At 43.4% G+C, this 24,357-nt stretch overlaps 1 protein-coding gene across 5 annotated transcripts in view; it reads left to right on the top strand.

Moving 5' to 3' along the window:
* Positions 1–23,328, top strand: part of PPARG (peroxisome proliferator activated receptor gamma) — a 131,530-nt gene extending 108,202 nt beyond the window's left edge. For 3 of the 5 annotated variants that reach the window (XM_082347933.1, XM_082347934.1, XM_082347935.1), the window contains 2 exons: positions 2,653–3,103; positions 19,420–23,328. In XM_082347933.1, the coding sequence (XP_082204059.1) occupies positions 2,653–3,103; positions 19,420–19,667 (699 nt within the window). In that variant the 3' untranslated portion in view covers positions 19,668–23,328. The remainder of the gene's footprint in view (positions 1–2,652; positions 3,104–19,419) is intronic. The other 2 variants (XM_082347931.1, XM_082347932.1) reach the window with 1 other exon arrangement.
* Positions 23,329–24,357: the final 1,029 nt, after the last annotated feature.

The raw sequence follows: 24,357 nt of genomic DNA, 5'->3' as shown, positions 1-24,357 counted from the left end.
GTGGCAAAAAAGGCAGATCTCTGGGCACATCGTGTCCGGATCGCTCTTGCAGTTTGACAGATCCGCATGGGGGTTGAAAGAATCTATGCAGACTTAAGAAATGCAACGAAAACAGCACAATCAGCTATGACAAGGAAAAACAAAGAAATCCACCTGGGATTCATTTGCATGTCAATACCCATAATTCTCTGCCAGTTCACGTTTTGAAAACGCTGAAGGGATCTTTTTTTAAAAAAAAGAAAAAACTGGAATGGTTTGGCATGATGGTGGGGGCTGCTGATTCTTTTCTGTGTCCTTGAGTGTTTACTGCCAGGAAATCCTGACCAATGCCGATTGCCAAGGGGTTACCAAGTCACATTGTTGTTAAATTGAGAGAGAAAATTAGCAGGATTGTGCCCTATGTGCAACTCTCACAGAATTTCGAAAACAGGAACCCGGGGCTTTATATGAGGGGACAGGGGAAGTCAAGGGGAAGAGTCACAGGATGATTTATCAGGGCATAGTTCCAGATAAATTGCTTACATGGAGGTGGAAGAATTTGATGCATCCATTCTGTGCCAAGAAGCTGAGTGGTTGAGCTCATCCAAAAGTTGAAGTGGGCAGATCGAGGTACCGTCTTTTCATATCTGAAGAGGAGATAATGTTATATCCGTTGTTATTGGTACTCGTACAGGTGCAGGGGGACTCTTCAGGTACCGTCAGATTCTCATGGCAGTAAAGAAAGCCAGGCTCTTGTTAACATAAATTATAATACGCTACAAAACTCCTGGAGGACAGAAACCACCTCTCCCTAGGTTCTGTTAACGTTTTTCTCATGATTAGAATCTGGCATTCTGGAGAAACTTAGCACGTGTTAACTGAAGTGACTGTTTATCCACTCCATCCTTTTTTTCCTCTCCCGTTAATAATATCAATCTGAAGTGGGAGAGGGGGGGAGCGAAATGCCCAAAACATAGTAAGCACTCTTCACTCCTGGTTTCCTTGAAGACTTAGAGCCACCAGGCGAGCTTACTCTTGGGTTACTCACATCTGTCCTACTTTGTGGTTTTGTATTTGCTAAACAATACAATTGAAGTGAATTTTGGGGTTTAAAAAAGTAACAGTTTCTGGAATAACTCCAGTGAATGGTGTGGAAATAATAGGCAAGTTTGGAAATCTACTCAACATCGAAAACCCCTTAGTATTACTGTTATTTCCTTCAGTGTAGAATAGACTTATTAGTTCGGTGAAGGGAATTCCCTGGCGGTCCAGTGGTCAGGACTCCGCGCTTTCACTGCCAGGGCCCAGGTTCAATCCCTGGTCAGGGAGCTAAGATCCCGCAAGCCATGTGGTGCAGCCAAAAAAAAAGTTTGGTGATGATCATAGACTCCTATAGAGATTAATAGTCAGATTCTCTGAACCAGTGGGTCTTGAAGCTGGCTACTGCTGGCACTCATTGCATCTGCTTCCTCTTGCCAATGAGGAGAGAATTCTCAGCGTCTCTGCTCAAAAGAAATTTTATTTTTAGTATATCAAAGACTTCATGTTTAGTGGACATGTAGTATGCATGCACACTCACACAGATACACACACACACACATACATCACAGACACTACATCTGAGAAGTGCAACTAGCATATCCTCAAGAGAAGAGTTGGAAACTTGCAATGCAATCCACTCCCCTCAGTTGAGAAATTTGAGGCCTAGGAAAGATAAATGACTTTTCTAAAGTCATGTAGTTTACCGCAGAACCAAAGCTGGAACCCAGATACCCTCAACTCTTATTAAGGGTAACTCCTTATGGAGCTCAGTAGATCCACTATATATATAAAGTGTAGCCGCTTCTCATTCAGAGTAGCCTTGAGAATTTCACAGGGACCACAAACCTTTGGTTAATTCTATATGAGGAAATGAAAGAGAAAGATCATCTGTGACTAACACAACAGTGCTTTTGAAAGCAGCCTGCTGTAAACCTGAGTAACTGATAAATGTTTTATTGATTCTTGACTCTTAAGGATACATACTTTGAAAAATAAGTTTTTTAATTTGACACTTTTGCAGCTTTTACCCACAGGCCTTACACAGCTGCTCTTTCTGAAACAGATTGCTTCCAGAGCATTAAAAAAAAATGAAATAGACATTTTCTTGGCTCAGTATTTTTAATCTGCTTTCAGACTGATTTTTTTTATAGTTAAGTGTAGTTTACATGCACACTGTGTTTCTTTCAAGATCTGAGTAGATTTATTCTATAATTGCAAGATTACTTTATGTCCAAGTAGGTCTGTTCAACCCTGAGTTGCTGAAATAATTTTTTTATTGAAAGAAGGTTAAAAACATATACCATTGAAAGCCAAAATAAACAGTAGATTTCGTATCATTTGAAAAATCAACAACAAAGACCCTCCAAACAACGGAAATTGGAGCTATTAGCCAGTCACAGGTAAGGTGTTGCAGTATAAGTGGAAGGAAAGGGAGGCCAATATTAGTGAAATATGTTTGGTCCCAGAAGACAATTTGGAGGATTAATCAAGACATGAGTATTTTCTCATTATTAATTGTTTTAGACTTTAAAGATTTTAGTTAGCAAAGCAAGTGTACATAAAGAACCTGGGGTGGTGTTGACTGAATTAGAAATCGCCAACTCAGCCATTTTCTCCCTTTTTTCTTTGCAGCCATTTGTTATCTATGACATGAATTCCTTAATGATGGGAGAAGATAAAATCAAGTTCAAGCACATCACCCCCCTGCAGGAGCCGAGCAAAGAAGTGGCCATCCGCATCTTTCAGGGGTGTCAGTTCCGTTCCGTGGAAGCTGTGCAGGAGATCACAGAGTATGCCAAGAGTATTCCTGGGTTTGTAAATCTTGACTTGAATGACCAAGTAACTCTCCTAAAATACGGCGTCCATGAGATCATCTACACGATGCTGGCCTCCTTGATGAATAAAGATGGGGTTCTCATATCCGAGGGCCAAGGATTCATGACGAGGGAGTTTTTAAAGAGCCTGCGAAAGCCCTTTGGTGACTTTATGGAGCCCAAGTTCGAGTTTGCTGTGAAGTTCAATGCACTGGAATTAGATGACAGCGACTTGGCAATATTTATAGCTGTCATTATTCTCAGTGGAGGTAAGCTGCTTCTTTGGATCTTCCGTGAAAGAGGGTGGCGTGGTGGTGGGATGGCTGAAAGAATTTGGACTTTCCTTAGTGTTAGGCTATGTGCCTTTTCTCTCTGCACTTACCACACTTTTCATATGGAAAATGCCAATGGCTTAATGCCATGGGAGTGTAACTACCTATGTGACGTACCGAGAAAGAATATTGTTGACTTTCTGTTTGAAGGCTGTGGGTAACTCAGGTAAATCAGGTACTTTTCGTTTATTCTTCAAAATATTTTTTCTAGTCAAATCCAAACATGGAAGACAAATGCCCTCTTCTCCTTTTTTTTTTTCTCTTTATTGTCTTTTTCCTTTCCTTTCCAGAAGGCCAATCTAGTCTTCATGTAAGTAATGACATATATAACTTTGTAAGACAGTGCTCACTTGGCATAGAGAAAGCACCACTGTGTTTGTGATCAAATTATGGTCTGGCCCCAGCATCAGTGAGGTGTTACTTTGGATTGCTTTCCCAGGATCAGGAATCAAGGAACACACATTTACTGAGCCGTGTCTCCTCTCCCGTGTAGAGTCCTCTGTTGGCTCCCCTTGAAGAACCTTTGTGAGGTGGTTGGCTGTGATTAAGGTTGCAGTCTGAACCAAAGAACACCCAACAGAGAAATAAACTGAGTTGTTTAGCCAGTCATTGTACTTTTGGCCTTGCAAGGACATGATCTAACTAACCAACTCCGACAGCCAGGTTTTACACTAAATCCTACTTTCATTGGCCTTCCACGTTTCCAACTTGAGTAGAAGAAAGTTTTAGTGTCATCTCTCTAATATAAAGATTGTTTTCAAGTGACCAGTTGTCATGACTGAAATGGACTTCGGGCGAGCTTTTTGTGTGTACTCTACAGGATATCCTCTGTGCGTGAAAACTGATGTGTAGGGGACAGTGGTCCTATAGATGTAAGCTGTGTGTAACTAGACAGCATGTTACAAAGAGCAGTCCTTTGTTGTCCAATTACTCCAGCGCAGAATGCTTCTGAAATCAGGTGCATGGTGTATCAGTGATGATAATAGTAGCAAACACTTATTAAGTACTTACTGTGTGCAGGAAGTGTTCTAGCCACTTCACACACATTCATTTAATTCTCACAACCCCAGTAAGGTAAGTACCGTTTTGCAAACAAGGAGACTAAAGCACTGAAAGGTTCAGTCACTTGCCCAGGATTACCCAGGCAGCAAAGATGGAGCCAGGATGATGAACCGAGGCAGTGTAGCTCCAGAGTCTACACTGATACTGCCCTTTACATGACTAGGGTGCACATAGATAACAGCACAGCACAAGTTAAGTCTGAAGCAGCACCCCTTTTTTGTGTTACGTTCTATGTAACAAAAATACACTATCCAACATGTTTTGATATCTTGACGGAATCTACTTCTTAAACAAATTGACCCTTGATCATCTGGGATCTGTGATTAATTCAGCAAAGAAGAATGAGATTCCAGTTTATTTGAGGTCCACTGGGAGAAAAAGATTCAATTTTGGAAAACCAGATTAGAAAACAAGTTGGTATTGTTTTACTAGCTAATATTTTTAAGGCACATTTTATTTTTATTGAAAGTTGGAAATATAATTATTAACATGTGATATATTTCTAAGATTTTTCCTAATCATACTATACATACCATGTTTATATTCCTTTTTTCACTTAATCATTTTCTCATGCCACTAATACTCTTTATTAATATTTTTATTAATTTTAAAAATAAAAGTAATATATGGTCATTTTATAATTCAAAGAGTACAGAAAGGTGTAAGTGAAAAGTAAAGCTCTCTATCCTCACAATAAAATAGGATCAACAGAGTCCTATTTCCCCTTACCAAAAAGTTTCTATGTATGTGCTAGCATATATACAATATATATATATATATATATATGCTACCATTTAAAAATTTTTTTTAATTGAAGTATAGTTGATTTACAGTGTTGTGTTAATTTCTGCTGTCAAAGTGATCCAGTTATACAGATGTACATTCCTTCTTTGTGTTCTTTTCCATCATGGTTTATCACAGGATATTGAACATGATTCCCTGTGCTATACAGTAGGAACTTGTTGTTTATCCATCCTATATATAATAGCTTACATCTGCTAACCCCAACCTCCCCCACCTCTGCTCCCTCTTGGCAACCACAGGTCTGTTCTGTATGTCTGTGAGTCTGTTTCTATTTCATAGATAGGTTCATTTGTGTCATATTTTAGATTCCACATAGAAGTGATATTATATGGTATTTGTCTTTCTCTTTTTGACTTAGTTCACTTAACATGGTAATCTCTAGTTGGATCCATGTTGCTGCAGATGGCATTATTTCATTCTTTTTTATGGCTGGGTAGTATTCTGTTGTGTGTGTGTGTGTGTGTGTGTGTGTGTACACACACACACACACCCCTCATCTTCTTTATCCATTCATCTGTTGATGGACATTTAGATTGTTCCCATGTCTTGGCTATTGTGAATAGTGCTGTTATGAACATAAGGGTACATGTATCTTTTTGAATTATAGTTTTGTCTGGATATACGCCCAGTAGTGGGATTGCTGGATCATATGGCAACTCTATTTTTAATTTTTTGAGGAACCTCCATACTGTTCTCCATAGTTGCTGCACCAACTTACATTCCCACCAACAGTGTAGGAGGGTTCCCTTTTCTCCACACCCTCTCCAGCATTTGTTATTTGTAGACTTTTTAATGATGGCCATTCTGACTGGTGTGAGGTGGTATCTCATTGTAGTTTTGATTTGCATTTCTCTAATATATGCTGCCATTTTTAATGACTATAACGTATTTCATTTTATAAAAGACCATTACATACTAAATTATCTTCCTATTTATGTTTGGGTTGCTTATAATTTGTTATAAGAACCTATAGAGAAGAATATAAAAAATTATGGAAAATGTGTTCTAAATTCCACTGGAGTGATTCTTCTTATGTGTAAATTTCTGTTAACATTTCAGATTATTTTCTCATTCTAAATTACCAGAGGTAGAATTGCTGGGTAGATGCCTATGAACATTTTTAAGTCTTTTGTTTCATTATTGCCAGATGGTTTTTCCGTATAGTTTGTACCAGTTTATATTCCTACCACAGATATTAAGGGAGGCATTTGAAATAAGCCATTCAAAGATACTTAGTTTCTATCCAGGAAAGGTCTAGACAAGAAATAATCATGATAAATCAGGGCTTTTTGAACCTGAGCAATGGTGTCTTATGGGCACATAAGACAACAGTATGATTTCATCTAGAAAAATGCCATATACTGCCCATAACACACAAGCTAGATTATTTGAAAATCAGTGATTCAGTTAGGCCTTTAAAACTTTTCTAAATTGGTCAAAAATAGCTCTGAGAGTAACTTATTCAATTTAATAGATACTGCAGACTTTGGCTCTCAATTATGAAAATTAAAAACAGTATCATTTAAATGTCGATGCTGTATAAACAAGTTTCTTTTAGCGTTTCCCAGACTGTCTTCACAGTAGCCAATATCCAGATTTCATTAGATCCTCACAACAGTGAAAGAAATCTGAAGATAGCTGCCAGTCATACATTCTTAAACTCTTATATCTGTGGTTATAATGAGAAGAAAACCCTGTGAATCATTTGAGACTTCCTTTAAAAAAAAAACAGAATTTACCATTGACTAGTTCCCATATCACAAAAGGCACATCCTTCCCTGATCAAAGTTTGCTTTTGTAGATGAAGCCAACCTATGGGCACTAGATAAGAATGAATAAACTGGACCCCGTGTTTGTTCAACACCAAGGAGTTTGATTCCCTTCTTTACCCAGAGAAGCTGGTTGGGTAGAGGCCAGAGAAAGAACTACTCCAGTCATTCCCAATCCAAAGACTGAGTTCCAAGGGGGATCAGTGTCCCAGTCATCTATAGATGGTGAAACCAACATCCCAGATTGTGGTTTATTGGAGTACAACATATAATTTGTTGTACAACATGTAATTTCTCAATTCCCGTCCTGGGTTTTCCAGAAAGGGAAAACATTCGTGCAAGCAAGAAGGTTTGGTCCAGTAAACAAATTTCTGATCCTGCTTATTCTTAACAAGAGGGATTATTTTCTCCTCTGCAGTTTATTCTGAAGCCTACAGATAGCTTTAGTGACTTGACAGAGAAGCACTTTGGGCAGGGATCCCGGTGACCTCCTTCTAAGCTGGCCTTAGAATCACAGAAGAGTTTCATTCTGGTGAAGCCTATGAAGCTAGACTGAAGGGAAAATGGGGAGATGGGCATTATGTAAGAGTGGGGTGGTGAGGGATTGGGGAGATTAAGGGCGGGGGATCCCCAGAGGACCCAAAGGGGATTTTTGGATGAAAGTACCTGATTTGACCCAACTAAATATTTGCTGAGAAAACTGGAGTTGCAGTAGTAAAGATCACTGTCACTCAGCTTCAGTCCTAGAAACTGCTGATGCTGTTAGATTTGGTCCTTAGATTGGCCTGGTGTTCAGCATTTCTACTATTTATTCAGGTCGCAAACCACTTGCTGAGGAAGATGACCTAGTTCTTCTCAAGGTTTTCTCCTCTCTCCCTCTTTCTCCTCCGAGCTTCAGGCAAGAAGAATGAGACTAAAAAGAACAACATTCCAGAACCAAAGGACAGCACTTTGTCCCTTTCATTCTCTCAGTAGATCCTGACAATTCTCCTGTATTTTCATTCTTATTCCATAGAAAGAGAAGAGAGAGTCATAGACTTAGGTGAGCTGACAACTAGTGAGCAGCGGTACTAGGAGGGAAACCCAGGTGTCCTCACTGTCACCTCCCAGTGTCTCTTCTGCCACCTGGCTGGCGGATGTGGTCAACTCTCTCGTTGTGTCGGTGGCCCCAACCTGTGGTCCCGTCACTGCTCGCCTGAAGGTCTGGCCCAGAGTCCAGAAGCACAGCTTCCTTGGGCGTGGTGATAAGGGAAGAACTTCCCTTGCCCGCTCGCTCTGGTCTCGCTGCCTGGATGGGTGGCGTCAAGAGTAATCACACTGCCTCCAGCAAGGGCATGCTTGCAGCTGGCGCCACAGCCTCACGCCAGCCACACCAGCAAACTCCTCAAACCCACCAGCAACCAAGGCCAAGTAGAAAGCTCAGTAAAGCTGACAAGCCCCAGGACACTCCACTGGACACTTTGCCCCCTTGGGCGTTGGCTGTTTGCTGGAGAAAAGCTTAGGAGGGTTCCAGCTGGAACTCGGCAACAGGAAAAACAGGAAAAAGCTCTTTCTGTTAATTCAAAACAGTTTGGAATCCATTACAGTTCTTCCCAAACTTCCAAGATATGGGGAGGAAATTCACTGGATTTTACAATATATTTCTCGAGGCCGATTGTCATCGCCATCCTAATGACAGAGAAGCTGTAAATATTGGTGCAGCAGTCACAGATGGCAAGTCATGCAGCCCCTCATTTACCCTCTTGGGTCTGGCTGGGTTATACAAACCTCCTATATAGCAGTTCCTCCTGTTTCCAGCCGTCCCAGCCGTGTTCTTTCTCTGTGAAGCGATTTTGGACAGCTGCTCTTGGAGCGATCCTGTGCGTTTCTGCTGTTGAGTGGGCAGGGAGCATAGGGTACAGGAAGGGGGAATTGTTCACAGATGTACATCTACAGATCAAGGAAGAGTGGATATTCTGTGACAGTTGGAAAACTCCTAGACCTCTCAGGTCAATACCATGGAGCTCTGTTTCTTACCCTTGGTCCTGACTTATATGTGTATCAATATATACTTTTTAATTTGTTGGAATTAGAATAGAATCAAAGTACAGCACCTGGCCCAGAATAAGTACGAATACATCCTTGTTGAATGAATAGTAATCAAATATTAATAATAATAATAATAATAGCTGCCATTGATTGAATACTTCATTGTGAACCAGAATAGATGCTAAGCACTTTACCTACATTCTGAATCTTTGTTTAATTTTTCCTGCAATTCTAGAAAGTCTCTCATTATCCCCATTTTATAGATGGAGAAAACAGAAGTTTAGAGAGATTAAGCAATTTTCCCAAGGTCACAGAGCTACTAATCGGTGAGGCCAAGGTCTGATCCAATCTGACCTTAAAACGGATGCCCTTTTGTGTATTGAGATGTGGAAGCATCCCAGTTCCTTACCTTGGACTTGGGGTTCTTTGGCAGTTATCAGAAACTACCCATTTCCATATTGCCGCCAAGTATTTTCATCAAGAATTTCCTATTATAGTCCAGATATTACTTCCTGCTTTCCAAAGCCCTTCTCAAGACACCACTTGTACCCGACTGCCTAACAAAATTACACCCCAGGTTTGAGAACTGTTCTGGGACGGAACAGAGCCCAGTGTTAATGCCGAGACTGGTGCTGGTTCTCCCATTTGTTCTGGTAGCACAGCCCCCGTTCGCAGAGCTCCCTGCAAAAGCTGACCATAAGCTTTAAGTACCTAAGTAAATATGTCCGAGCTTAATCAGATACCATCTTATAGCAGGTTCCGATGGAGAGAAGTGGTTGCAGGAAAATTTGTGCGAGAAATTTAAAATTGTTACAATACCTTCCAGTACCTTAATTTCTTCCTGCCCTTCGGAGACAATCCAAACGTCACTCCTCGCATTCGTGTGCAGGGAACCCCTCCCTCCAGCTCAGAGAGCACTAAGGATCCGCAGGACAGAGCGGGGGGGGCTCTGGGCTTGTGCGTGTCCGTCTCTCCTCCCCATCCCTAACTGCCCTCCAAAATCTTGAGGATAGTGACAGCTCGTGTGTGATCCTTCCATTTTACTGCAAAGCTGTTTCTACCAGTTAGAATGGACAGCCGAGCTCTCCTCTGGAGCAAAAGATAGAGGGCACGTGCCTGAGTGGGCCTGTGCTGTTCTTGAGGAAACCCCAGCTCAGGGGGCCTCTGATTCTCCACAGCCCAGTGGCCCCCATGTCTTCGTTGTCTGTTGGCATCATCCTTACTAGTTAACTGGGGGGAGACAAAACCAAAAATATTTGAAAACTGAGGTATTAAAAATCCTGTGAAGAACAAGAGGCCAACTTTCTTCCATTCTCCTGTGGCAGTTAAATATTCAGCTACTTTATCCGTACAGTGTTTTTGGACAAGACTTAGGCTGGGGTCTGAGTGGTAAAAGTTGTTTTTCTGACTGGTCTCGTGATATTGAGAATAAACACAGACATCTGATTTCTCATGTGACTGAGCCTTGAGCAGGGCAGTTGAAGAGTGTTGATTACATGGTTCATGTCTCCCATCTGGCCCATGATTGTGTCAGAGAGTACTTGCCTTCATTTATTAATTGAAAACTATTGAATGGGCACCTGCTCCGTGTCTGCATGGTGTATGGCACTGCTCTCTTCGCCTGCTGTTCTGGTCCCCCCACTGTGCTGCCGTGACCCGCGGGCAGATCCTGTCAGGTGGCCGGGATGGCTTTGAGTAATGACTCAGTGTGGGTTATCTAGAAATGTCCCATTAGTTCACTCTTCTCATAACCTCACAGACTTGGTTTAGACAGAGGGAGGTATATTTATAAGTTCTCAGCTGGCACCCAAATTCTCAAAACCAGAGAATTGGGGGTGGGGGTGGGTAGGGAGAAGAGAAACACACTAGAATCATCTGAGAAACTTAAACTACACACAGTCGCGTGCACGCACACAGAGGCTTTTGTCATTTGTGGAACGTTGAAGCATCTTTATCTGTGACTGCTTCAGAGAGAAAATCCCCTCCTCACCCCAGGCCTGGTAGGCTGGGATCATTCGCTGTACTTGACCTCAGAGACAGACTTGGGCTTGAAAGCCAAACTGCTGAGTCATTCCTGTCCCCACACCAGCATCTTGGAAGAGGCTCAGTCAGCCAGTCAGTGGGCCGCTTTGGGGAGCACTTTATCATTTTGGGTTCTCACAATGTGTGTTTAAACTCTGGGTGACCCCAGGCCGACTTCCAGACTGGCACGGCACTCAGACAGATCCTCCGCAAGTGAGGAAGAGTGAAACCGGCCCTGGTTCCAGAGGCCGGCGCAGGTGGTGAGGAGCCCCGCGCTCCCGGGGAGAGCGCGTGCCCCCCGGGTCCCGCCGCGTCACCCATCGGTGGACCAGGAGAGGCAGGATGGGGCGGTGGGGGACTGTGGGCTCCCCAAACCCCGCACCCCACCACTTCCTAGATGTGTGACTTCAGGCCGTTATTTACCTGCCTGAGCCTGAATTCCTTATCAGTTCCGTAAGTAAATGAAAGAACATTATGTGAAGCCTCTGGCACAATGCCTGGGGCGTGGTAAGCACACAAGAGATGCGCGTTTTCCCTCTTCCCTGTACTGTATAATGTGAAGGAGCGCCACACAACCCTGCCAGTCAGATTGCTTGAAATTTCACCAATAGCATTCTTAAAATCCCTTAGCACCATATAAATACTCCTAAGGAGATAGCAGCTAATCCCTGTATCAGCTCTCACTTTAAGGGGATTAGCTGTGGATTGAGAACAAAACCCCGAGGGACAGAGATACTGGAGGGAGGGGAGGGAGGGGAGAACTCTGGGCCCTGCTGCCCGTGAAGGAGGCGCCGAGGAGCAGGAGTGTGGTGGGGAATTCTGTAAAGTTTGGGGCACATTATGTGTTAAGAGGTCATACTTAGAGGTTGGAGATCACGCCTATGTTTTGAGATCACAGGTTCTTCTCCAAGAGGTTGCAAAGGAAGACGTGGGGGGAGGGGAGAGGTGCAGAGAACAAATCCTTGGCCACTTTTTATTTTGTTGACTCCCTTTGGTTTGCCGTTGGCATTTCTAGAGGTGGAGGAAGCAAGGGAGAGTCATTGGATTCGGAGCATGAGTGTGTCAGGCGTGATGGGGGAGAAGAAACCACTCTCCATCTTTCCACTCAAGCCTGGTTCCTCTACCTCCCAGTCTTGATCAGAGCTGGTGTGGGACACAGAAGGGGCAGAAATTTATCTGCATCCCTCGGCTTGAGGGGGGCCCGCTGCTCCCCTGGGGGGGACACGGGGAAGGGGAGCAAACCATGGGGCTGAGCTTCACTTGAGTGACCACAAATGACCAGAATGAGGGGACCCAAACCCCTGGTGAAAGGAGGTAGGAAAGATGGGACTTCCCAAGGGCAGGACGGAAGTCTCCGGTCCCGTTTCCATTCTGAAAGAGCTGGAAATAAAACGGGCCCCACGCTCCGTTCACAGCAGGTGCCGTTGAGAGATGCAACGAGCTTTGAACGCTGCAGAGAGGAAGCGCTGTCCACCTTGTTACCAGATACTTTTGTGTTCTGTGCTGTAGGTGGGGAGGTGGCTTTTGGAGGTGGTAGTTGAGTGTTTGAGGTGAGGGGACTTGGTGTGCAATTGCTACTTAATGGGCAGATAAAAGAAAATATGGCCTGGGCTTGGTTTCATTGTGGTGGTCATCCGCGCCCTCCATCCTAGCCAAATAGTACGTGTCATTGCTGTGTCATTTTGCGGTTGTCATTTGGACACAGACAGAGAAAGCATTTATTTAACTGTTGTTTAACAGGGATATGTTAGAACGGGACCACTTCAGAGGGAAGGACTCCACTAGCCACACGTGCATTCGCGGCAGACATGATTGTCACCGATGATCTTTATTTGTTCGGTACAAGATCTCTGTTCTGTTGTTCCCTTTCCCTGATAGCAGCCATCAACCACATTTCTCCCCAGATCATCCATTGTTCACACTTCTGATTAATTTCGGCTGGCCTTGCTAGGATTCTAGACACCACATCCCCAGCAAGGTGCAGTCCCAGGAGTGGAAAGGGAGAAGCATCTAGAAGGCGGGGTGGAGAAGAAGGGAGCAATTAAGGGAGAAAGAATAGGAAAGATACAGAGAAGACCCAAGAGCATCGCAGCAATGAGAGGAGGAGAAAGAAAAGAGGCACGTTGGATTGTACTGTTCACTAGTGCGAATAGAAATAGCTAACTTCCCATGTGTCAGACGCTGCTCTGAGCACTTTCCATCTAGTAACTCATTTCATCCTCTTGACAACACTGCGAGCTAGATTACTGTCATGTCTCCATCTTTTAAATGAGGAAACCAAGGTACAGAGAGGTTAAGGAACTCGCCCGAGACTACCCAGCAAGTAAGCTACCTCAGGCCAAGGCAATCGGAGTCTCTCAGGATGGGACCCAGGTATTAGTTTGCGTGTTGTTAATTTCCCCATATGATTTCAGTGTGGAGGCAGCGTTGAGAATCAAGCCCGCACTCAGTCAAGCCCCGGTTCAAATTTAAATATGAAAAGAACATGTGAAACTTTCTTAGGTTATTTTCTCTTAGAGGTAGGATGGTGGGAGGGAATTGCTACAGGCCATACCAGTTTACCAAAGACAGACTTGGATGAATTCAGAGTTTTGCCTAATGCGCCCCATGATCCTGATGGTTAGATCAGAAAAGGACCGCAGAATCCCTAACACCATCTCTAAGGAAGAAGTGAATTTAGGCTCGGGGGCTTCTCTGTTTCATCATTGTTCTCAGTCTTGCTTACATGTGTTCAACTACAGGAATGAGAACTTGCCCAAAACCCCAAACGTGTATCTGCATCAGGAATCATTTTCTCATGCTCCTGTATTTATGCTCTACCAATAACAGCTCAGAAACCTCCCATTTCCCAACTGCATACATGCCACCCCACCCCTGCTTACGCTCCGGACCCCATTCCTGTGGAAACTGCCTCTATCTGAACAAACACAGAGAATAGTAATATGTTATAAAGCTCCTTTACCTAACTCCTTCTAACCATGACCTTAGGAAAGAAACACCACTGTTGCCTTGAAAATTCAGCCAAAACCCAGAAAGATAAGATGACTTGTCCAAAGTCACATGGAAGCTAAGTGGAGGAGAGACGAGATCAAGTCTTCAGTTCCCAAATCCACTCCTCTTTTTAACACATCTGTGAACTTAGGAAGCAATGGAATAAAAGGAAATTGGGGAGCAAGAGTAAAAGGAAGTGAAATGCAAAGTGTGAGCTCCCGGGAGCTCCACCTCCCTTCAGTTTCAGCCCACACCTGAGCTAAGTTCTTCCATTGCCTTCGGATCAATTTACAGCTGCCCAGCTATCAGACTTCTTTTTCCTAAATGCCCTGAGTACAATCCTTTTCAGATTTGTCTCCATCAGAAAGAAATCCAATAGGAAAAGACTGGGAACAGCATGACAGCAGCAACTAGAAAAGAAACAAAACCACGCGCTTTGGTTTTTCTGCATCTCCTTCAGGAGATGCCTCTGTGGCCATCTGGTTCCCTAACTGAGACCCCTCCTGAGAAAATCTGGTCTAGGGAAATGCCTGGCCCAGGTGGGCAGATCCCAGGAGGGTCCAGAGAATTTGAATCTGCTTCAGATAAGCTCTTCACTTAACAGAACCAGATCTGGATAAGATGGGAGCTTTGTAGATTTGCCCACAATCAACAGTGCTCTCTAATCAATTCCAGCGCTGCACGATGGGGACCGGAAAGGTTTCTTTCCCAATTCTTTGCAGCCTGGGGAGTAAGGAACCGGTAATTGACTCCAGCTTCCTCGAGTGTTGGGTCCTGGAGCCTGAGTCAGCACGCACTTTCCCAAAAGGGCTTTCTAGGCAACCTAGGGCCAATGAAGAGGGTCCCTTGACCCTGATCCTATTCCAGACCCCAACTCTAACCCTCAGCAAGGTGTAGGGAGAGGACCTCAGACCAGCCTTCTAAGAACAATACCTTAGCAGGCCCTGGGCCGATGGGAAAGGGAGAGGGAAGAGAAGGGACCCAGGACGGCTGGGTCTTTAGACAGATTTCTATGGCACGTTTGTGGTGCCCAGCTTAGCTCAATAAGTGTTCAAGTGTGAGCAGAAGGAAAGTGGAAAGAGAAAGACAGGCAGGGGAAGCAGGGAAGGCCTTGGCGCTGACTGGAGGGTAAAGGGTGGGGACAAGCCTGACAAATCCCTTTTGCCCCTGACCCTAGGGAGTGCTTAAGACCAAAGGAAGCTTTTTTGCTTTTTAAATAAGCCAAATGTTTTAAGTGTAATGTGTAAGCCTGTTGATATACTTTTCTAATTAGATTTTGAGTTAATTTCCCCAGTTTAATTATGTGACTTTTGTAAAGGGAATTACAAATAAGAATAAAGCTTACAACTTTTGAACTAGGGTCTTAGAGGTATCTCTCTAATCCAGTCCTTTTCGTTTACAGAGGAGAAAATTGAGGCGCAGTGAACTTGATCAGTTTGCCCAAGGTCACAGAGCTGGTTAGTGAGAGACCTAAAAGTAGAACAGACCACTTTCCCACTCTCCTGCACTCCATTCTTGCCTTGACTGAGGCTCAGTAAGGGCGACAGTGGGACAGATCTGTAAATGATCTAACTTGTCACTAGAGAAAATATAAATCAGTGGCCACAAAATTTCAGCCAAACTTCATCTGTCACATCATAAAAAATAACTTGCCAAAGAGAGGTTTGAAAATCCAAACCAGATCCTTCTCCACTCCTAGAGGGAACAGTTCCATTGTACCGCACAGCAGCCAAGTGTTTCCAGCAAGCCCGATCCGCTGCATTTGAGGGTTTGCTTGTTTGCACTGTCACGATAAATGAAACCTAGTAGATTAACATAATCTCCTCTGCAGAAGTTCTGACCCCACGGATGCTGCTCTAGAGGAAGGAGGAAGGAGAAAAGGCTCTGAGGAGCCCGGGCCCCAGCGAGCAGCGGGTCTGCACAAGGGTGTGGGGTCCCAGGCCACAGAGGAGCCACACCGACGCCTCGACACAAAATGCTGCCACTGCCAACGCACATGCGTTTGCTGTCCAGTCCAGGCCTTTGAAATCTGGCACGTCTGTTCAGGGGGAGGATCGGCAACCATTAAACCCAAGGCACCAATCCAGGATCTGGTTTTCCTTGAAGTGTCAGGGGGTTTCATTATTGCATAGCAACTGTGAGAAAGGACAACTCCTCCAGGGGTGTGATTCTCTGGGCCAGGACTAAATCATCTGTTTCATTCTCAGAAGCTGAGATTCTTGCTAATGTTTCCAAAATTAAGTGCTGAAATTTAAAAAAAAAAAAAAAAATTACTCCAGTCAATGGGAGATGTTAGAGAAGTTGAGGGGAGAAAATCAAACTACAGGTAACTTTCCGTCTGTAATTTAAAAAAAGAAAAAAGAAAAAAAAATGTAAGAGCATGTTTAGAGTTCCGACAATCCCACCTGAGATCATTCTCACATTGCTCTCCTGTGTCTCACCTCAGCGGCTAAAGGTTGCTCGAGTTTACTAAATACAGGAAAACGCTATTTCCGGAGGCTTCTTCTTTGTGCATTGATCCTGCCTTCAGGCTTGTTCACCAACCAGAAGAACTGTACTTTTCAATTCAGGACTCTTGGCTAGAAAAGCCTTCTCACTCATAAACTCAGCCAACTGAGTGCTTCCTGTGTTTCCACTGGAGCCTCAGAGATGATCAAGACATAGTCTCTGCCCTCTGATCTCTCGTGGCCAAGTAGGGGAGATAAACAAGAAAATCAGTACCTATAATACAAGGTAATAAGAGTTAAGAGTATAGCATTCGGAATCAGATTGAAATTTCAGCAGTGCTGTTTACTAGCAAGTGGCAGATCTTGGGCAGGATTTAACTCCTTTCTCTAAATCTTCATTTTCCCCTCCTTAAAGCACTGACCTCATGGAGTTATTGTGGAGATTAAATGATACATTGTATATAAAGCCCTCAGTACAATTTTTGGGAAATGATAACCACTCAATAAATGTAATCTACTAGGACAGTAGCAATTGAGGTGTTTGTAGGATGCTATGAGGACCAGAGAAACGGGATTGGAAGAACAGGGGCAAGGAAGGGATGATCTCCAGGAAGGCTCCAGGACATAAGGACACGGGCTAGATTTTGAAGAGTAGGTTGAAGTCAGTAGGATGGTTGGAGGGAAGGTGAGACTGCTCCCGGCAGGAGGAACAGAACGTGCCTAAGCACAGTTATGACAGAATGTAGGATGTTTGAGGGACTTTGTGTAGAAAGGGCTTAAGCAAAGGCACAATGATAAACGGAGGCAAGACAATGAGGAACATTAAAAAGGGAAGTAAAAACTTTTATACAGTGCTTTAGTTTACAGTGAAGGGGAGAAGAGTTAAAATGAGAAAAAGAGGGTGATTGGCCTTCAAGAGCTAAAATTTGGAATCAGTACAAGGTATCAAGTGAGTGACCTGAATGTCATACGTAATCTCTGCGCCCCTCTGCTGAGCCTTAATGAGAAAACCTTATATTCTAACCAAACTTAGAAATTAGAAAAAACAAAAACACTCAGACTTTCCACTTGGAAATCTAAAAACATGTCTCTATATAACTCTTAGATTAAAAGTGAAATCAAAATAGTAAAACAGACTATTTAGAAAAGAACTGTGAGAGTATGATTTACCAAAGCCTATGGGGTGAAACAAAAGTGACCCTCAGAGGAAATTTTAGAGCCTTAACCTCATCTATCAGAAAATAAGAAATACTGAAACTAAGTGAATTAAGCATTCAACCCAAGAAATGAGAAAAAGAGGAAAGAAAAAAAAAAACCTAAAGAAAGTTAAAAGAATGAATTAGCTAAACTGAAAACAAAAGGCAGTTTTCAAAAACAGAGTTGATCAGTAAAACCAGAAGTTGTGCTTTTTTAAAAAGCAAAAAATAGATAAGCCTTTGGCAAGTCAAAGTTTTAAGTGAGACAGTACACAAATAAAGAGCATTAAGTTAAAGGAGGTATATATAAAAATAATAAAAGAGATTCAGATTCTAAGAGAATATTATATACAACTTTATTCCAATATAAATTACTAAAATTTTCCTTTATAAGTAGTAGAAAACCTGAATAAATTAAAAGCTATAGGAGGAAAATTAAAGATAGTTAAAGATTTACCACCAGGCTCAGATGGTTCTGCAAATAAATTCCAAGAAACCATCAAGGAATAGATCATCACTACATAGAAACAGAAGTAAAACTTCTCAACTCAGTCTATAAGACTAGTTAACATTTATTACCAAAATAGGCAAAAGGTAGCACACACACAAAAAAAGACTCTGGACCAATCTCACAAATTTAAAAACCCTAAATAAAATATTAGCAAACAAATGCAAGAGTATAAGAAAATCTATTAATGTAATTCACTACACTAGATTAAGATAAAACCATATGGTCATCACTCTAGGTAGAAAAACTTTAAAACATTTGATGAAATGCAACAACATTCCTGACTAAAACAAATTAAACACTTTAAAACTATTGGAGAGCCAGGAGAAAAACCTATCCACCATAATCCAGTAAACATCATACTTGTGGTAAACCAGTAGAAGCATTTCCTTCAAGGTTAGGAATAAAACAAGAATGCCTCCCAACACTACTATTATTTAATACCATACTAGCGACATTAGCCAATGCAGTATGGCAAGAAAAAGAAATGAGAACTATAAACACTGGAAAAGAAGAAATAAATAAAACTATGATTATTTGCAGATGCAATTGTCTGTCCAAAAAATTTTTTAAATCCGTGATAAAAAACTATTTGAATTGACAAGAGTGAAACTGGAATAGATTCAATATAACAAAGCCAATCATTTTTTTCTAAACATCAGCAGGGATACATTAGAAAATGTGATGAAAAAGAAGTATAGAATACAAGAAAGTAAAGAAGTAAAAGTAAAGAAGAATACTAGAAAGTATTTAAGGTTGAATCTAAAAAGAGCTACATGAAGCAAAAACATTAAAAACTTAAAAGTAATTTAAGCTCGCCATTTAAAAGTTCAAATAAGGAAAAGTATAAAGAAGAAAGTGAAAATTACCTGCAACCTCACTAATCAGAAGAAGCCTATGTTAAAATTTGGTCTGTCCTTCCCAAGTGTAACAGTATTTGAAAACTATGTCTTGTCTCTTCGAAAATGCATGAGCTATATTAAGCAAAAAGAAGACAAAGTTTGTGTTAAAAGTGTATTTAAAGTAGTGGTGAGAAAATAAGTAGAGGTTATAAAACATAGACTCATCAGGACGGAACAGAAGTTGAAAATGAGATTTCTGAGTGAGTAGAAACATGCCAGCAGAAGAGTCCCCCGTCTGGTGAGACAGTTGCCTTGCCACCCTCTTCTGTCAACTGGTCACACAGATTTAGTCTTGGCCAGGAAGAGAACGGCCCTGGAAAGAGCTTTGATAGTCTTGGTTTTCATTCCATTCTCTTTCTATGCAGTTCTTGCCCACTATCTGCTTTCCCTCCCTCCATACCCTATTTTAGAACCAAAGCAAAACCAACAAAAAGTGAGTTGTTTGGCTGAATATGCCTCAGATGTGGAGCCAGAGAATTTTGTAACTGAACCTGCTGTTCTGTCTTCCATTTCTGCTCCCCCAGACCGCCCCGGTTTGCTGAATGTGAAGCCCATTGAGGACATACAAGACAACTTGCTGCAAGCCTTGGAGCTGCAGCTCAAGCTGAACCACCCCGAGTCCTCTCAGCTCTTTGCCAAGTTGCTCCAGAAAATGACAGACCTCAGACAGATTGTGACAGAACATGTGCAGCTGTTGCAAGTAATAAAGAAAACAGAGACGGACATGAGTCTTCACCCGCTTCTACAGGAAATATACAAGGACTTGTATTAGCAGAGAAGTCCGAGTTCACTGACAACATTTTCCTTCTTCCAATTGCACTATTATTTTGAGGGAAAAATCTGACACCTAAAAAATTACTGTGAAAAAGCATTTGAAAAAGAAAAGGTTTTAGAATAATAGATCTATTTTATGCATATTGTTTATAAAGATACATTTACAATTTACTTTTAATATTAAAAATTATTACATCATGAAATTGCTGTTGTATTTGAAGACTGAGTCTGCTGTGTTCCCCACTCCACCCTCCAGGCTTTTTTTCCTTTTATCTCCTCCCCCTTCCTTCCTTCCTTCCTTTTCTTTTTCCTTTCTTTCGTACACATGTGAAACACTATGAATGGAATTGCTGATCAATTTTCATTCTCAGTCAAATAATTTTTTATACTCAATTTACAACTTTTCTGAACCTTCTATCTGCTTTAAAAATCACAATTAAGAATGGAACTTCAGGACCAAAAACTGCTCAGAGCATGTGTTTCTTAACCCAGAAGTACTCGTTTGGGACGTATCCCTAGGCCTACCAAGAATTCAATCTTCTTCCCCAATCCCAACCAAGATTTTCACTCACCAACAGCAGCCCTCTAACAGGATACCAAGGCATGTGCAAATACCCAGTGGCAGGTATTAACGGCTAGATGCTGTGGGTAACACAGAAGTGTTATAAGATGTGGCACCTGCCAAAAAGAACTTACCATTGAATTGAGGAGAAAAGATGAATCCTTCTTAAAAACAGATTAAAATACACAGTACAACCATGTGCCAAATGAATGGTTCAGACTCCAAGTACTCTAAGAGTTCAAAGTAATGAAGATTGGAAAAGTCATGAGTGACTGTAAATTCATTCATGTGGGCTTCAAAGGATGTGTTGGACTTGGGATAGGTAGAGAGTGGAAGGGAAGACATTCTAGGGAAGGAAAATTGCAGGAATAACAACAACAAAAGGAAACAAAACCAAAACAAAACACGAATGAGGGAGAAGGGCCGCATTCTGGTCCCGATGTACACAGAGCAATTTTGCTACAGGTATTCCTGCTGGCCTCCTTGGCACCACCTTGCCCAGGGAGCTCTGACTTTTGTGACCTCAAAGGCTAATTATCTGTTTAGGTAATGCATGCCTCCCCAGCAAAATAGATGATATGTTCCCTAAAAGCAGGGACCTTCTTGGCATAATGCACAGATTTGTTGATTGAGGCCACCAAGTTCATTAGCAATGCTTAGCCATGAACACATATGATGACTTTGAAGAACGCCTCTCAGCAAACTATGCTGAGGTCTCTCTTCTCCAGGATGATTGTTTCCACTGACCTAAATTATCGCCCTGCCGCTTCTCCCTTAGTTTATCTTTCCTCGTGGTATTGATACTGAGGAGGACATACATAACTTTAGAGGCTTTCAAGCCAAAATATCAGGAAAGACCTTTTCATCCTTTACCCCAAAATAAACAGATCTCCAAAGAGTCAGGTTAGAGCAGTGAGTCCTGACCCCAGCCCTAAACATGCAAGATCCCTAACCCTTTAGGAGAGACAGCTCCTGAGCTCAGACCTTTAGAACCAAAGGACTGAGGTCGTTGTCTAAGTGACATCAGAACGTTGGAAGGGAAAGTGACAAATTCAGTCCATCATGGGGCTGTTTTTTCTTTCCTTGATGCCAAGCAGCTAGCGGCTTCCCTGCTGTGCCTCCTGGAGAGTTATCACTGGGGGATCCTGAGAAAGAGAGAGGGTGCGGGCAGTAGGCAAGGTGAGGATAGCACCTCAGAGGAGATCCCTTGTTTACAGGAGGGCGCGGACAAAGAGCCTTTCAGTGCAGCCATGGCCAGTCCAAAGCCTCTCCACGTTCTCGGGGCTGTCGCTGCCAACGCAGGGAGGAAGGGAGCCGCTCTCAGCTCTTTGGCACTGATGGTTAGCATTAAATAGCTTTTAAATCCTGGCAGCTTTCAAATTCCCATCTCTCTGACTTTTTCCCTGTGGTTTGGACGATCATTTGCTAAATATTTTACGACACATCCTATGCAGCCTCCAGAGCTCCTGCTCCGCTCTCTGGACTCCCTTTCCCCTAGGATGATTCACAAGTTCATCAACAAATGTATCATCGGTTATTCACAGCACTTTCCCCGGACACAAACACACTTAGGGATTTGTGTTAACAAAAATAGGAAGAAAAGTAACCGTGGTCAAGAGCCAAAAAAAAAAAAAGGAAGGAAGAAAGAAAAAGGGTTTCGAGGCTCCCACAAGGGCCCTTCCCCAGCACCCGCCTTGGATACGGTCTGTCTCCTCCCCCATCTCCCCGCTGTCCGTGGAACACTGGAGCGGCAGGGCACCCGGACCAGAAGCCGTATCTGCACACCCTGCTTCTCTAGACACCATCAGAAACGGGGGTGACCCAAGGGCTTTTTTTTTAAATTGTAGGTGAGGAGCAAGAGGACTGGGGCTCTTCAGTAAGAACTTGAGCTGGGAAGCCAGGCTGGTGCCACCCTACAAATGCTCCATCGTCAGCTCGGGGGCAGAAACCGGAGGGTCGGCTGCATCAGCTCCGCTGAGGGCAGCAGGGGTGAGGGACCAGACTGCTGTGTAGGTTTACTTAGTTGCTCCTGGATTCCAGCGCCTTTTGCTTGGCCCCTCGAGGCTACCAGGCGAATCTTTTTTGTGGGCAGGCCCTAACTTGCTTTGTATCTCCTGCCGTGTGGTGCTGGTAAAGCAGGGCAGGTCTGACAAGGTTGGAAATTGGCCCCCGGATACCTATTCCCTTGGAAAGAGTCAGGGTACAGAAGTGAGTCCCTAAAAATGTAGGATCCCTGAGCCTTTAGGAGAGACATCTTCTGAGCTCAAACCTGTAGAACCACAGACACAATCACATCAACCGACCTGGGACCTGGGGTGGGGATGAGCCCTCCTCAAGAAAGCTAATTTCCGTTCTGAATCCTGAGAGAAGGAACCAGAGTTCATCTCCAGGTGGACCATGCTGTTGCGTTCTCTTTCCTCCTCTCCTCCTACATACTAGCTGGAACGGTTTGGGGTTAGAAAACAAAGGGACCAAGACGCCTGTCTTCACTAAGTGCCCACCCCCCTATTTTCCTCTTCCCTCACCCCAGCCCGGTCCTTGGCCCCTGGCCCCTGGTTGCCTCCATTTACATAATTGTCACTATTACTCTCTGTATATCCCCAGCCTTCGCTCTGTGCCTGTGCACGGTGGGCCCTCCATTTAATGCTTATTGGAATGAAGGAAAATAGTGGCATCTTAGGAGTTTAGAAGATGGTCAGATGCCATCAAATTCATCAAATGTATGCGCCGTTCGGTGGCCTCTGGAGTCTGCCACATGTGAAGGGGGCTGTGTCGAGGCCCTGCCCTCGGGGGGGCCACATAATGCTGATGAGGTCAGATGTGCTAGTGCTGAGCTGCCTAGAGATGGGAAAAAGGGTTCACAGCGGGGGTGTGGCGGGGGGGGGGGCACAGAAGTGTGACAGTATGGAACAAGCTCAGAAAACAGCAAGAAGTTAGGGATGGCTGCCCTAGCGCAGGGGGTGAGATGCGCGTGTGGCCAAGTCAGCGTCGGGCTGGGACAGCCTCACGCTCCGTGCTGAGGAGCCTCCTTGGACTGTATTTGTAGGCCGTAGCCATCCAGGGGATGTTGTCAGGCAGAAGAGGGACGTGATCAAATTTACATTTTGGAAAATCTCTCTCAAGGTCACATCCCCTCTACACTGCTTGCAGTGGCTGAACAGCTGCCTGAAGGCATGGGAAGCTCTCTCCATTCCAGACCCCGTGGTGATTTCCATCTCACAGTCTTGTAGGCCCAGCTCTGCCCCTGGGGTCATGCATACCACACGCTTCTTCCTGCGCCCTAGAGGTTCTGACTCACCGCATTACCTGGGGTCAGGTTACAGCCTTTCGGCTGAAGGACCCTGCCACCCTCCCTGTCACTGGTCCCAGGAGTCAGGGCCTCACAGTCCCCTCACCACAAAGCTCCTGCACCTTGATGGCAAGGTCATTTCTACCCCATGTGCACATCCTACACCCATTTCCAGACAGGCTCTGCATTTGTCCTGGAATTCCAGAAAATTAGAGCTAAAGGAAACAACCAACTCAAAGGACAGAGGAAACCCTGAGGGTCAAAGAAGTTAAGCAACATGCCCAAGGTCCTAGGAGTCTAGGATTAATTTGCTCAAAGGTGTTGAATTACACAGTTTAACAAGAGAAGCTCAAAGGGACAAACGTGAAGCTAGTATGAGTATCTGCACTGGGGAGCAAAGGAAAAGGATGGAATCAAGTCCTAAGAGGGATAATTGTGACAATCAAGAGATTATTGTATCAATATTGTATAACTATCGTATAAGTCACTTAGGACTGTGTCTGGCATATGGAAAACACAGCTCTTAGGGGAGACAGTATCCTCGTGTGACTTATTTTTTTTTTAATTTTTTTGTATTTTGGCCGTGCCACGCAGCATGCAGGATGGTTCCCCAACCAGGGATCGAACCCAGGCCTCTGTAGTAAAAGCGCTGAATCCTAACCACTAGGCCACCAGGGAACTCCCCCTCGTGTGGACTTTACTGTTAGGCTGATTTGGGTTAAAACTCTAACTCCACTGCTTACTGGCTCTATAACCACATGGCTTTTGGCCAATCTCTTAACCTCTTTAGGTCTTAATTACCCACATATGTAAAATGGGATAGTAATACCCATCTCA

The sequence above is a fragment of the Balaenoptera borealis genome, assembly GCF_965194805.1.
Source record: "Balaenoptera borealis genome assembly, chromosome: 12".
In the NCBI taxonomy this organism is placed as follows: Eukaryota; Metazoa; Chordata; class Mammalia; order Artiodactyla; family Balaenopteridae; genus Balaenoptera; species Balaenoptera borealis.
This window is presented reverse-complemented; position numbering and strand designations above follow the sequence as displayed.